The sequence below is a fragment of the Cetorhinus maximus genome, chromosome 3 (genome assembly GCF_964194155.1).
Source record: "Cetorhinus maximus chromosome 3, sCetMax3.hap1.1, whole genome shotgun sequence".
Classification (NCBI taxonomy): domain Eukaryota; kingdom Metazoa; phylum Chordata; class Chondrichthyes; order Lamniformes; family Cetorhinidae; genus Cetorhinus; species Cetorhinus maximus.
In genome coordinates, this window is record NC_135881.1 from 158596969 (window position 1) to 158611405 (window position 14437).

Below are 14437 nucleotides of genomic sequence, written 5' to 3' on the forward strand. Positions count from 1 at the left end.
CATTCTGTCACTTATCCCCCGACTCTCCATTTTCATACTTTAATCACTAGTCTATTATGGGACACCTTGTCAAAGGCATTTTGAAACTCCAGATAAATTACATCTACTACATTACCATTGTCTTTGTTACAACCTCAAAAAATTAATTAAGGTTGGTCATGGTTTGAAAACCATGTTGACTTTTCATTGTTATATTTTTCATTTTTAGATGTTCTTGTATTCTCTCCTTTAGTTAGATTCTATTGCTTTTCCTACCGCAGCTGTTAAGATGACTGGTCTACAATTCCCTGGGCACATTCTTTCCACTCTGTTAAATATAGGTATCACATTATCTATCCTTCAGTCTTCCAGCACTACACCTTTTTCTAACAAATTATTAAATATGTTTAGTAATGCGTCTGCTATCTCTTCTAAATTCTTTTTAAATATGTGGATGTGATCCTTTATCCTTTTTGAATTTGATTAGTTTACATCCCCTTTTTTAATATAAATACACTTATCTCATTGCTCATCTCATTCTTCCATGTCATGTCTACCTGTTCCATCTCCCTGGTAATACTGAAGCAAAATAATTATTTAATACTTCTGTCATCACTGTATCGTTAGCTGTCATATTATCCTGACTCTCCGATATTGGTCCTATTTCCATCATAAACTTCCTTTTCTATTGATGTGCCTGTGAAATAATTTACTTTTTTACATTTCTTGATAATTTACTTTAATTGTTCTGCTTTGCCTTTCTAATTTTTTTTTTACTTCTTTCCTAATCCCCTCTCATAATGTACTTCTCTGCTGTCTGTATTTAATGTATGCCTCTTTCCTTAACCCTCAGTTGCTCCCTTAAATCTTTATTCTTCCATGGAGTCTCACCAGTGTATAGTTTGTTCTTTTAGTAAAATATGTTTCTCCTGCACTCTGTTGAACACAGTTTTAAATATTGTTGTTCGCTATCATTGTTTGCCAATATTGCTGCTCATTTTAATTTCCCAAGTCATATCCTCAGCCCCTGAAAATCAGCTTCTCTCAGCCATGCCCACCTGGAGGCTGGCCCTCTTGCTGCTCCTGACATTCCTGCTGTGTCTCCGCCAGTGCCTGGACCTCCCTCCCTCTGCACTGCGCCTCCACTTCAGGGTTGTGGTCACAATGACTACGTGAATTAATCCATGGCAGGTGGATTCTCTCCGGATCCTGTAGGTTCTCTCCAACCCACCTCACCCAACACTTTTCCCTGTATAGTGTTTTGAGAACAAATGTCCCTGCCCCTCTGTGACCCTTGCAGCATTCCCCCTCCATCAGTGCTGGCGCCTTCTGTTGTCTGTCAATGCCCTCCTCTCCCCATCCTCTCTTCCACCGCATGTTGGCTCTCCAGGTGACTGGCTGGCAGAGGCAGCACTGAGCTCTACCTCCTTGCTGCCTGGTTTAACCAAGTGGGACTATGAATCTCCATTGTTTCCATGATAAAATTGTAAAAGCACAGTAAAATTCAGGTTATCTGCTATTTTTAAGTGCCTTAATTGAGGTTGTAAGAGGTTCTCTCTCCATGTCTGATGTAAAATTTGGAGCAGGTATTATGATATTGGAGCTTTGGCCAAATGCCAGAGAAAATGTCAAGGTATGGTAAACAGGAGGAGGATAGTAACAGATTTCAAGAGGACATAGCCAGACTGGTTAAATGGACAGTTTCATTGTAGATGAAATTTAATACAGACTGGTGTGAAATGATAGTTTGGTAGCAAGAAAGAGGAGAGACAAAATGAGCTAAATGATACAATTTAAAGGGGATGCAGGAACAGAGAGCTCTGGGGTGCATTGCACAAATCTTTGAAGGTGACAGAACAAGTTGAGATGGTTGTTAAAAAAGCAAATAGGATCTTTGCTGAGGCATAGAGTACAACAGCAGGACATTATGCTAAACCTTATAAATAAATACTGGTTAGGCCTAAGCTATAAAATTGTGACCAGTTCTGGGCACCACACTGTTGGATGGATGTCAACACCATAGGAGAAGTGCAGGAGAGATGCACTAGCTGATACCAAGAATGATGGACTTCAGTTATGTGGAAGGAGGAGCTTTTCTCCTTAGAACTGGGAGGTTAAGAGGAGATTTGACCATGAATGGCTTGATAAGGTAAATAAGGAGAAAGTATTTCTAGTGGCAGAAAGGTTGATAAACAGAAGGCACAGATTTAAGGTGATTAGTAAAAGAATTAGAGGAGACAAGAGGAACCTTTGTTTAACAGAGTGAGTTTTTGTGATCTGGAAAGTACTGCCTGAAGGGTAGCAAAAACAAATGCATTGGTAACTTTTAAAAGGGAATTAGGTAAATACTTAAAGAACGCCAATCTTCAGGGCTGTTGGAATGATGTTCTCCATAGTGGGTGAGTGTGGCTAGTTTGATCGTTCAACCAATAAGGGTGATGAGTCAAATGGTTGTATCATTCTATGATTACATGATATGATATTGCTATACATTGCTGTTTGATTTCAAGTAACATGTTATTCTTATTTGCATTTAGTATTTCTACTGATCCTGGCATTGACAGAAGAACAAGTATCCACTGCACAAGAATTGCCTCCTAATTCAAGTTCTCAAAATCATCTAATAGAGTTAACTTCTGTAAGCACGGCACTTCCCAAACCTAGTGCTAATCCCAAGATAATGGATTATACGAACTGGCATAGGACCTCAGATACAGATGGAAATATCTTGAAATATCTTCAGATAGCCCATGACATCAAGCTGATGGATACCAGCTTAATTGAACCCACACCTACCATCATCCAGTTACCACTGTCCGCCTCACCTCAGGATATTGCCCATAATTATCACAGAACAATGGAGGTCTCTGTTTCCGTGCACAATCAAAGTACTTTGTATTCAGAGCCAACACCTTTAAAAGAGAGAGTGTCTCCACTTCATAAAAATGAGTTAGTGGAGCCCGTACAACTTCATGGAAATGTGATACTGCATTCTTCATTTACTACCAGAATATACCATGATTTCAAGACAATCCCTTCATCTGTTAACCATCAATCTGAGCTGGTTTCAAGAACCTCTGATATCCATAACATCACTATGCTGAAATTTTCAAATGTTGCAGTTACACCGCACGAGAGTGACAACCTGCATGACCTTAAGAGTCTCTGGCAAGCTGAGGGATCAAGCAATACAGAAGAAAAGATTTCACAGCCATTACTTCTTCCTGCCTTGCCAACTAATCTGATAATTAGTTCCGTCTCACAGGTCACATCTATTTTTGATAGCTTGTCATTAAAATCAGAGCCAGGTCTAAACCTGGATTTGTCTATCATAACAACGAGTGACTATCCCCCATATATAGATAGACTTAAGGATTTATTGAAAGTTGGTGATCAAAACCTGTCAGCCATGTTTGAATCTTACATTTCAACCTCCATGACAACATTCAGCACGACGGAAAGTGATTCTTTTTCTAATGGCATTCTGTCAACTATGTCTACACCTGAGATCTCTTCAACCTTCTCTGAATTTGACACAGCAGCAGCAGGAAGCTTCCTGAACAGAGTAGTCCCTGCAGGAACTAGGGACCCTGAAATACCCAGAAACATTTCCCATGTAGCTGAAGTAGATAAGCCTCAACAAAAAGCAACTATCTGCCTCAGCAAAATTGACATAGCCTGGATTATTCTGGCTGTCAGTGTGTCTGTTTCATCATGCTGTAAGTAAGGAATTTAATTTCACGATTATATGGGTGTAGATAGATGAATAGTTTAGATATCCAGACTACATGCAACTACAATAATGATCAGCAATTCAACAAACACCAGTGTTCAGTGAAACTGAAAAAAACTCAAAAACCTTTGTACATTGAGGAGCTTCTAGGACATCTTATACTGAAATCAGTGTAGAAAGGCTAATTTATAATGAGTTTCATACCACGTCAGTTTAATAACTGAGACCATTACTTCAGGTTTAATCTAAGCATGTCCGGAAAAAGGGCCACAATATGGAGGATATTTTTATCTGATAAAGTCTGACTATGATGTCTCTAATTCTGCATTCAGATATAAGGGAGTGATAATGATACAGAATGGTCTGAAATTGAGTAAATTCTGCATTTATCAGAGCATGATTGGGCTGAGAAAGGTATTGTCAGTGTGAAACTACAAACATTGTACAAATTGTGGTCAAAAATCATAAATTAACACATGACCACAAGCTCAAAGTATTTGCATATTGAGTATTTACTGTCCTTACTTTCACAGACACTGCAGTAAAGCAAAACATCTGATTGGTGTTCTTCAGGCAGAAATATATCCAACTAATAGGATAATGTCTGCAGGGTAGTCTTGTACCACATCTGGCTCAGACAACTTCTGTAAGATTGTTTTCTGGTGTCAGTGAGTGCATCATAAAAAAAAAATTATTTTCCGGCAATGTAATTAGGATCATAGGAACAGGAACATGGGTACAGGAGTAGGACATTTAATTTCCCAAGCCTGTTTTGCCATTTCTTGAGATCATGGCTGATCTGTGTGTAACTCCATATGGGCCTTTGCCCCATACCATGTAATGCTGTTGGATAACAATAATCTATATACCTCAGATCTAAACTTTAGTTGATCTAGGATCAATTTCTGTTGCAGAAGAGAGTTCTAACATTCTATTACCCTTTCTGCTTAGAACTGTTCCTTAATTTCACTTCTGAAAAGTCTGGCTCTAATTTTTAGACTATACCTGCTAGTCCTAGCCTCTCTAGCCAGTGGAAATGGTTTCTCTCTATCTGTTTCACTTAATATCTTGAAAACTTTGATCAAATCACTCCTCAACCTTCTAAATTTTAGAGAGTATACCCCTAGTTTATATAATCTCTCCTGGGAATTTAACTCTTGGAGCCCGGGCATCATTCTGGTAAATCTATGCTGCGCTCACTCCAAGGTGAAAATCATTGGCTATCCCTCGATTCGAGAGTGACGTGTACGGAGTGTTGCGAGTTTCTGCCATGGATTTTCATGTGACTGAACGGGCCAGTTCTGGACCCGCAGATCTTTGGGCACATGGGGCAAGGGAGTCAGATCTAACGTGCAGGATTTTCTTCCTTTACTTCCCTTTTCTGCCGCTGCTGTGGCTAGTCATTAAGGTGTTTGGACTCAAAGACTGATTGATACAGATTGATGGACAAGTTGTTGCCATTATGAATGATTGGTAACAAGTTCCTCCCAGTCACTATGGTCAATGCCGGCATGCATCAAGGAGAGCCTTAGAGTATCTTTGAAGTGTTTTCTTTGTTCTCCCCTGGAACATTAGGTTAGCATCATCTGATTTGGTCAGTGGCTGGGCAGATGGTTTTCGGCCATCTGAAGAGGATTTTGTAGGAATTTTGCCTGAATTCTTACAACCAGCTCCACAAGCAGGACACTAGCATTAGGTCGATGGCCCTCCCATTGAATCCAGAGGATGCAGCGAAGGCATTTCTGAGTGCTGCTTGGGTTCATTGAGTGTGAAGCCAGGAGCTTGGTGAGTGAGGGGATCTTAAAGGTTAATCTCTCTCTAAAGTCTAGTTTTTCTTAACTTTTAATTAATTGCTAAATGTAATTGTTTAACTTAAGAGGTAAGTTAAGTTTCTTCCAGTCTTAAACAGGGATATACAAGCTCTCTGAGAGCAGCTGTAACTAGTTAATTAGATAGCTTGCTTAAACTGGTTTCTGAGGTTTGGCAGAGCTGACTCATCATTGTTTTTCAGAGAGTATAAATAGAGGGATCTCTGCGTGTTACTTGAGTGCACAGAATGTGAAGCTGGGAGTTTGGTGAGTGATGCAGTTTAGTGAAAAGGGGAACTATAAATTAATTAAGAAAAATAAATTTCATTAGCACAAAGATGGCAGGACAGGTGATGTGATGGCTGCAGCAAGTAGGAGCTCCTAGATGCCACTGTAATCCATGGCAACCACATCAGTAGTGTCTGTGATTGAGGAGTCACTGAATTGGAGGCCAAGCTGCAGACATACAATGCACCAGGAAGGGGATAAGTTACCTTTGTTCCAGAAGGCAGTCACACCCCTTAGGTTAGTATCATCTGATTTGGTCAGTGGCACCATGGTACAGGAAGTCATTCAAGAGGGGAATTAAAGGAATGTCGTGGTATTAGCAGCCAGTATAGCCAGGGGGATAGACATTGTTTTGTGCAGCTGAGAGCGAGAATCCAGAAGGCTGTGTTGCCTGCTTGTTGCCAGGGCTCAGGATATTTGCTCAGGGCTGGAAAGGAACTTTCAGTGGGAAGGGGAGGATCCAGTAGTTGGAGCCCATTATAGGTACCAACGACGTAGGTAAGACTAGAAAGAGGCTCTGCATAGGGAGTAAGAGGAGCTAGGCACTAAATTGAAAAACAGAACCTCAAAGGTTCTTTGGATTATTACCTGAGCCATATGCAAATTGGCATAGGGTAAATAAGATTAGAGAGATAAATGCCTGACTCAAAGAATGGTGTGGGAGAAGTGGATTCCAATTCATGGGACACTGGCACCAGTACTGGGGAAGGTGGGAGCTGTACTGTTGGGATGGATTTCACCTGGACCCTGCTGGGACCAGTGTTCTAATGAGTCACGTAACTAGGGAAGTAGAGAGAGCTTTAAATTAAATAGAGGGGGAAGGAATCATGTGGGGGAAGATTGAGTAAATTAAAAGGAAATGACAAGGCAATAGATCAGGGTAGCAATAAAGGTAATAATAATCGGAGTATGGCAGGAAGGGACAGTGGTTGAAAACTTTAGAGTGTGCCAGCAGATAGAGCCAGAGTTTACAAAAGCAGTAAAAAAAAACTAAATTAAGGGCTCTGTATCTGAATGCCCACAGCATTCACAATAAAACAGATGAATTGTCATCTGTTATGATCCCAGCTTATGTTAATACTGGACAAGTCAGCTCCCAGAGTGAAATCTGGCTTGATAGGCCCTAACTTTTTTTTAAGAAACCATGGAGGGCAGTTATTGAACACGTTCACGGGAGTCTGCCAGTCTACTTTTAACATAAACAATTGTTTATTAAAGAAGAAAAATGAACTAATATTACACTAGACAAAAACATTGGAAAGATTTCAGTAAATGATTCAAATCTCACTTCCTTCACCCTTTAAAGATACATACAAATTCATAAAGATTCACAATTTACAATATCTATCGTACTCTCTAATATTCAGGGTAAGTATGCAGTACATGTGAATTAATAGGTGAACTGTGAACAGACACACCGCACCCCAAAATGAGTGACATGTGCCACCAAAACAGACTCCATGGATTTTTCATCAACCCCCCCCCTTGTATCGTGAGCCAACCGCCAGTCACCTCGAAACTCTGTCTTTCTCATGAGGTCTTCCAATCTCCATGCTCGAAGAACTCGCCTTGGAGTTCTCTCCCAAACGTCACTTCCACTCGGATGCCTTCAGCAAGGATCCACTTCCAGGGTTTCACTCTCTCCTCCTGATGTTCCTTTCCCCTGGATCCCTGTGTACACTCAAGCTTCACCTTTCAACCACGCTTCCAGATATTCAGCCATGCCAAGCAGAACACCACTCCTCCAAAAGCCTGCAAAAGAGTCACCAACCTTTGGCCTCCTCCATGGATCTTCTAGCTTCTTCTGAAGCAAGCCTGCTTCACTTCAAGCCTGATGAGGTGTGTTCTTGCCATTCAGAAGTGAAACCTTGCACAAAATGAAGTCACGAGCCACAGTCAAGGGCCTCTCCTCTGATGACAGTGATTATTCCGTCCCAAAGTAACAGCACATCTCAGTGATGCCTGCACCTTGATGCTGATTGTATTTACTGCAAGAATGTCGTGCTCTAGTGTTGTTGAAGGTGTAAAGCTGAAGGGGACAGGTGATTAAGCATGCAAAAAGATCAAGTACTTTTGAAGTCCATGTTTCCACTGTATTCCAGCAAGATCTGCATAAGATGAGACTCTATACAGAGCCTGAGTGCGATGACCTCTGCCAGACTGGTGCCTGATGCTCCCAGTTGCTATCTTGTGCTCTCAGGAGAGTCCCCACTGCATCTCGCCTGCCTTGTCTAGCCAGACCAATGGCCTCATCGCCTGCATCCTGGGCTTCGAGGGCCTCACCACCCTCCTCCCCTTCCACTTCCTCCTCATTGGAGGAGACGTGCAGCTCCTCCACCTTCTCATCATCCAGGACTCCCCCTTTTGCATTGCAGGTTGTGCAGCGTGCAACAAGCCAAGATGATGCGTGACACCCTCTCGGGGTATACTGCAGTGCTCCACCAGATCTGTCAAGCACTGGAACCTCATTTTCAGGATCCCAATAGTCTGCTCACCAATGTGTTGGTAGCGGTATGAACCTCTTTGTACCTTCTCACCTGAAGTCTGAGGTCACTGCATGGGCATCGTCAGCCATGTCCTCTGTGGATAGCCCTTGTCCCTAAAGAGCCAGCCCTGCAGCCTCTGTGGACCCTAGAAGACGTCACGGATCTGAGACCTGCTGAGGATGTAATGAGTCATGGATGCTCCCTGGATATCGTGCACAGACCTGCATGATCCGTTTGTTATGTTCGCAGACCAGCTGAACGTTGAACGAATGGAAACTCTTGCGGCTCACATACTGGACTGCTTGTTGACACAGAGATCTTAGAGCCACGTGAGTGGAATTGATGGCACCCTGCACCTGTGGGAAACCGCAAATCCCAGTGTCCTTGCTTCCTGGCTCACCTGATCTTGGTTGAAATTGACAAAGTTGTGTACCCTGGCAAAGATAGCGTCCGACACTCCTGGATATATTTGTGGGTGGAGGCCTGAGAGAACCCAACAGAGGCCACCAGTGGAGCCCTGGAAAGAGCCACTGCCATAGAAATTGAAGTGCAACTGTTACTTTCAATGCCACTGGCAGTGGATGTCTTCCAAATCCCCAAGGCACCAAATCCGGCATTTGTGAGTAACCAGTTCCCTTGACAATTACAATCTTTGGCAACACTGGTTCTCGCTCATCTGCAGGTATGACAAGTGCCATCTATATATCCTGGGTCTAGCAAGGCACTTGCGAATGACAGCTCTCTGCGCATCTTCCTCTACATGCAAAAGAGGCCCTGTTGCCCTTTATCTTGAGGGTTCTGCTCCTCCCTTTGCCGAGCCAGGTGCCTCCTCCGCATTATTCTCCTCCTTATATCCTGCCTATAAGCCATGAGGTAGACAACAAATCACTAGGCTCCATGTTCCTGATGGTCTTCTCACTGCAGTGTCAAAGAGACAGTATCAATGAGAGCAGCATATGCCTCCTAAGGACATCTCTTGGTTAAATCTTGGGCTCTGGCTGGCTGCATCTGAAGGCCCTTTCCTGCATGCCAGAGAGTGCTGGCCACCACTTGGGTGGCCAGTGCTTAGTTCGCTTGATGCCTGACCAAGACCCCATCCACCTCTGCCCCACACCACATGACTGAGTGGCGACAGCTTTGGCCACTCAGCTGCATCCTGTTCTCTCAGCTCAAGCGCAGGCATTATCTGAACCTGCACTGCAAGACTGTGCAGTTAGCTTGGACCATGAAGGTTACTCCTCAAAGCCTAAATAACTATAAAACAAGGGGTTCTGAGCATCCCCGTCAATGACTGTTCCATGCCCACCTCTCGCAAGGAATCCTCTAACTTGCCCAGGCACTCAACTGCAGCCCAATAAAACTCAGATTATTTTGCAGTCTGCGCCGGAGGGGTTAAAAGCTCAGGAGCAATCAGTGACACTATCAGGCTGGTTCAGACGGCACCTCCTCCCAGCCCAAAGCTAACAGCTCCCAGCTCAACAATTCAGAAAGCTCCAGCTGCTACTTCAACAGCTCAAATAGCTATCTCTCCAGCTCAACAGTAACTTTCAAATGCCTTTTTTCCACTTTCATCTCCGGTTCCATTGTTTTCCCACCTCTAAAACTCAATCCCTTCCAAATATAAGATTTTTCATGTTTCCATCCTGTCTTTGCTTTCAGGTCAATAAAATACAATATCCCCACTACTGTTAACCTATCGAACTCCTGCAAGATGCAAACATGTTTCTTGATACCTTTCACTCCCCTTTGATATTCAAACAAACTCTCAACTTATCTGAAAATGCAATGTTAGATCTAACCTATTTACTTGTACCTCAATCTAACACCTCTATCATTTAAATAAAAACTGAAAATGCTGGGAAAACGCAGCAGGTCTGACAGCATCTGTGGAGAGAGAAACAGAGTTAATGTTTCAAGTCAGCACGACTCTTCTTCAGACCTTATCCTTTTCTTGTTTTAAACCTTCCCACACAACCTGGTTGTTATTAACCTCTGCCCAGCTTAATTACATCTCTCACTCTCTCTCTCACACACGCACACACAGGCTTTTCCACAGGATAACACAATGCTGCCCCAAAACAGAAAAAAACATCAATTTCTCACAGCCAGCTTGATAGATCCTAAGTATTATTTTCTGTTTAGCTACATGGAGAGTGGCTATGGAACAGTCACAGGAGTCAGCTGATGAACTTTTAACAAAAGAATAAAACATTTATTAAACAAGCAGTGATGAGCTGTATTACAATACTCCTTCACCCACAACTATACTTTTACAGATTCGTAAGGATAGGACAGGTTACAAAAGATATTTTATACTCTAATGTTCACAGAAAGTACACAATCTTTGTAAACCAATAGACAACCTGTAGTAAGGCACAATGCACTCTGAAACCAAGTGACAGATGCCACCCCAAGCAGCTATGGATCCCTCATCAACTCCCCCCAGATAATTATCACACCGTGAGCCAACTGATCTCACTAAAGTCTGTCATGAGGGTCTCCAATCTCAACTCTCAAAAAACCCGCTTTGGAATCTTCTCCCAAATGATGCTTTCTCTGACGTCTTCTGCAAGGGTCCACCTCCAGGGTTTCGAACTCTCTTTCATTCAAGCTTCCTTCTATGCACTCTCTCTCAAATGCTCAGCCATGCCAACAGAACACCACTACTTTACATGCCGATAGTAAAGAGTTACAGACCTTCAGCTGCCTTCTTGGATCTTCTGGCTTCTTGCAAGCCTATATTGCTTTAAATTTGTGTCCTGCAGTTTTTCCCTTTAAGCTTGGAGCCTTTCTCTGCTCCTCAATCTTAACTTTACTTAACAGGACCTTTTCCAGATTCCGGTTTGTTCCCTTTGATGAGAATGTCTTCTTGGGACCCCTCTTCTTCTGTTCTATGGGGAAACCTGCTTCCTGCAGCTCCCTCCTGGCCAGTTTCTCCTGGCAGCTGGTTTCAACATTAATTTGGGAGTTGCTGTCTGTCTCTATCCTATACTGCTTCTGCTGGCAACTCATTTCAACTTTAAAGCGCACTGGCCAACTGAACTCAAAATGCTTTCAGTTTTCCTGTCTGTGGGGTGGAGTGGGCACATTCTCTGGACTCCTGTTGCTAGGCAACAGCATTTTTTTTCTCCACCTTGTTTGTTTTAATTCCTCTTCAAGAGTCATAAAATCTCATTAGAATGCAGGCACCTTTTAAGTTGAAACTAAAACTTAGGTTTTCCCCTTTCTTAACACACCAATACAGAAACACCTATTGAACTTCATTCCTAACACCCACAAATATGACTTACTTAAGCTATCTCTAGTTTCTAACAAGAAAAATTAATGAGAAATAAAGTAGATAAATCCCCTGAACCTGATGATCTACATCCCAGAGTGTTGAAAGAGGTGGCTGTAGAGATAGAAGATGTATTGGTGGTCATCTTTCAAAATTCTATAGACTGGTGCCTGCAGATTGGAAGGTGGCAAATATAACCCCATTATTTAAGAAAGGAAGGATATAGGAATTTGGGAACTACAGACCTGTTAGCCTGAAAAGGTGGTGGTGAGCTGCCTTCGTGAACTGCTGCAGTCCATGTGGTGTAGGTACACCCACAGTGCTGTTAGGGAGAGAGTTCCAGGATTTTGACCCAGCGACAGTGAAGGAATAACGATATATTTCCAAGACAGGATGGTGAGGGCCTTGGTTGGGGAACTTCCCTTATCCTTCTAGATGGTAGTGGTCGATGGTTTGGAAGGTGCTGCCTGAGGAGCCTTGATGAGTTCCTGCAGTATGTCTTGTATATGGTACAGACTGCTGCTACTGTGCATCAGTGGTGGAGGGAGTGAATGTTTGTGGATGTGGTGCCAATCAAGCAGGCTGGTTTGTCCTGGATGGTGTCAAGTTTCTTGAGTGTTTTTGGAGCTGCTCTCATCCAGGCAAGTGGACAGTATTCCATCATACTTCTGACTCGTGTTTTGTAGATGGTGAACAGGCTTTTGGGGAGTCAAGAGGTGAGTTACTTGCCACAGGATTCTTAGCCTCTGACCTGCTCTTGTAGCCACAGTATTTATATGGCTAGTCCAGTTCAGTTTCTGGTCAATGATAACCTCCAGGATGTTGATAATGGGGATTCAGCGATGGTAATGCCATTTAATGTCAAGGGGCAATGGTTAGATTCTCTCTTGTTGGAGATGGTCATTGCCTGGCACTTGTGTGGCGTGAACTTCACTTGCCGCTTGTCAGCCCAAGCCTTAATGTTGTCCAGGCCTTGCTGCATTTGGGCATGGACTGCTTTAGAGGAGTTTCAAATGGCGCGAAACATTGTGCAATCATCAGCAAACATCCCCACTTCTGACCTTATGATGGAAGGAAGGCCACTGATGAGGCAGCTGAAGATGGTTGGGCGGAGGACACTAACCTGAGGAATTCCTGCAGTGATGTCTTGGAACTGAGATGATTGACCTCCAACAACCACAGCCATCTTCCTTTGTGCTAGGTATGACTCCAACCAGTGGAGAGTTTTCCCCCTGATTCCCATTGACTGCAGTTTTGCTAGGGCTCCTCGATGCCACACTCGGTCAAATGCTGCTTTGATGTCAATGGCAGTCACTCTCAACTCACCTTGGGAGCTCAGTTCTTTTGTCCATTTTTGAACCAAGGCTGGAATGAGGTCAGGAGCTGAGTGACCCTAGCAGAACCCAAGCTGTGTGTCGGTGAGCAGGTTATTGCTAAGCAAGTGCTGCTTGATAGCACTGTTGATCCCTTCCATCACTTGTTGGAGTTTTTGAGGATGTAACTAGCAAAGTAGATAAGGGGGAACCAGTGGATGTGGTATATTTGGATTTTCAGAGAGCTTTTCATAAGGTCCCACATAATAGGTTAGTGAGAAAAATTAGAGCATATGGGATTGGAATATACTGGCATGAATTGAGAACTGGTTAATGGACAGAAAACAGAGTAGGAATAAATGGGTCGTTTTCAGGTTGGCAGGCTGTAACTAGTGGGATAATGCAAGGATAGCTGCTATTCACAATATCAATGATTTGGGGTGGGAATAAAATTTAATATTTCTAAGTTTGAAGATGACACGAAACTAGGTAGAAATGTGAGTTGTGAGGAGGATGCAAAGACACTTCAAATGGATTTGGAGAGGCTAAGTGAGTGGGCAAAAAAAATGGCAGATGGAATATAATCTGGAGAAATGTGAAGTTACCTACTTTGGTAGGAGAAATAGAAATACGGAGTATTTCTTAAATGGTGAGAAGCTGGGAAGTATTGAACTTCAAAGGGACTTGGGTGTCCTTGTTCATGAGTCACTGAAAGCTAACATGCAGGTACAACAAACAATTAAAAGGGCAAATGGTATGTTGGCCTATATTACAAGAGGATTTGACTATAGGAGTAAAGATGCCTTACTGCAATTATATAGAGCCTTGGTGAGACTGCACCTTGAGTATTGTGTGCAGTTTTGGTCTCCTTACCTCAGAAAAGACATACTTGCCATAGAGAGAGTGCAACAAAGGTCCACCAAACTAATTCCTAAAATGGAGGGATTGTCCTATGAGGAAAGATTAAGTAGACTGGACCTTTATTCTCAGGAGTTTAGAAGAATGAGAGGTGATCTCATTCAAATGTACAAGATTCTTACAGGGTTCGACAGGGTAGGTGCAGGAAGGATGTTTTCCCTGGCTGGGGGGTGGTCTAGAATCAGGGGACATAGTCTCAAGACTAAGGGGCAGGCTATTTAAGACTAAGGTGAGGAGGAATTTCTTCACTCAAAGGGTGGTAAATCTTTGGAATTCTTTGGAAGGGCTGAATGGCCTACTCCTCCTATTTCTTATGTTCTTAGGATTGAATTTTTTTAGCACTGTTTTGTATCATTAATACACAGTCCGGGACTTGCTGCAGTACAGGAACGACAGTGACGACAACTGTTCAATGCACTAGGAGTTTTGTTGACTTGTAGAGGTCTTTGTTGTCAAACACTTAGTTGTAAAAAGTTGAGCTGGCTCAGCTGATGCAGTGTTGGATCTCCTTGTCACAGAATCACAGTGCAGAACAGGCCCTTCGGCCCATCGAGTCTGCACCGACACGTGAGAAACACCTGACCTATCTACCTAATCCCATTTACCAGCTCTTGACACATCATAACATTCCAAGG

General features: G+C 42.8%; 1 protein-coding gene across 3 annotated transcripts in view; it reads left to right on the forward strand.

The window, feature by feature from the left end:
• tmem108 (transmembrane protein 108) overlaps positions 1–14437 on the forward strand; it is a 228844-nt gene that overhangs the window by 155040 nt on the left and 59367 nt on the right. For all 3 annotated transcript variants that reach the window (XM_078539173.1, XM_078539170.1, XM_078539171.1), the window contains exon 7: positions 2517–3698. In XM_078539173.1, coding sequence (XP_078395299.1) covers positions 2517–3698 — 1182 coding nt within the window. The remainder of the gene's footprint in view (positions 1–2516; positions 3699–14437) is intronic.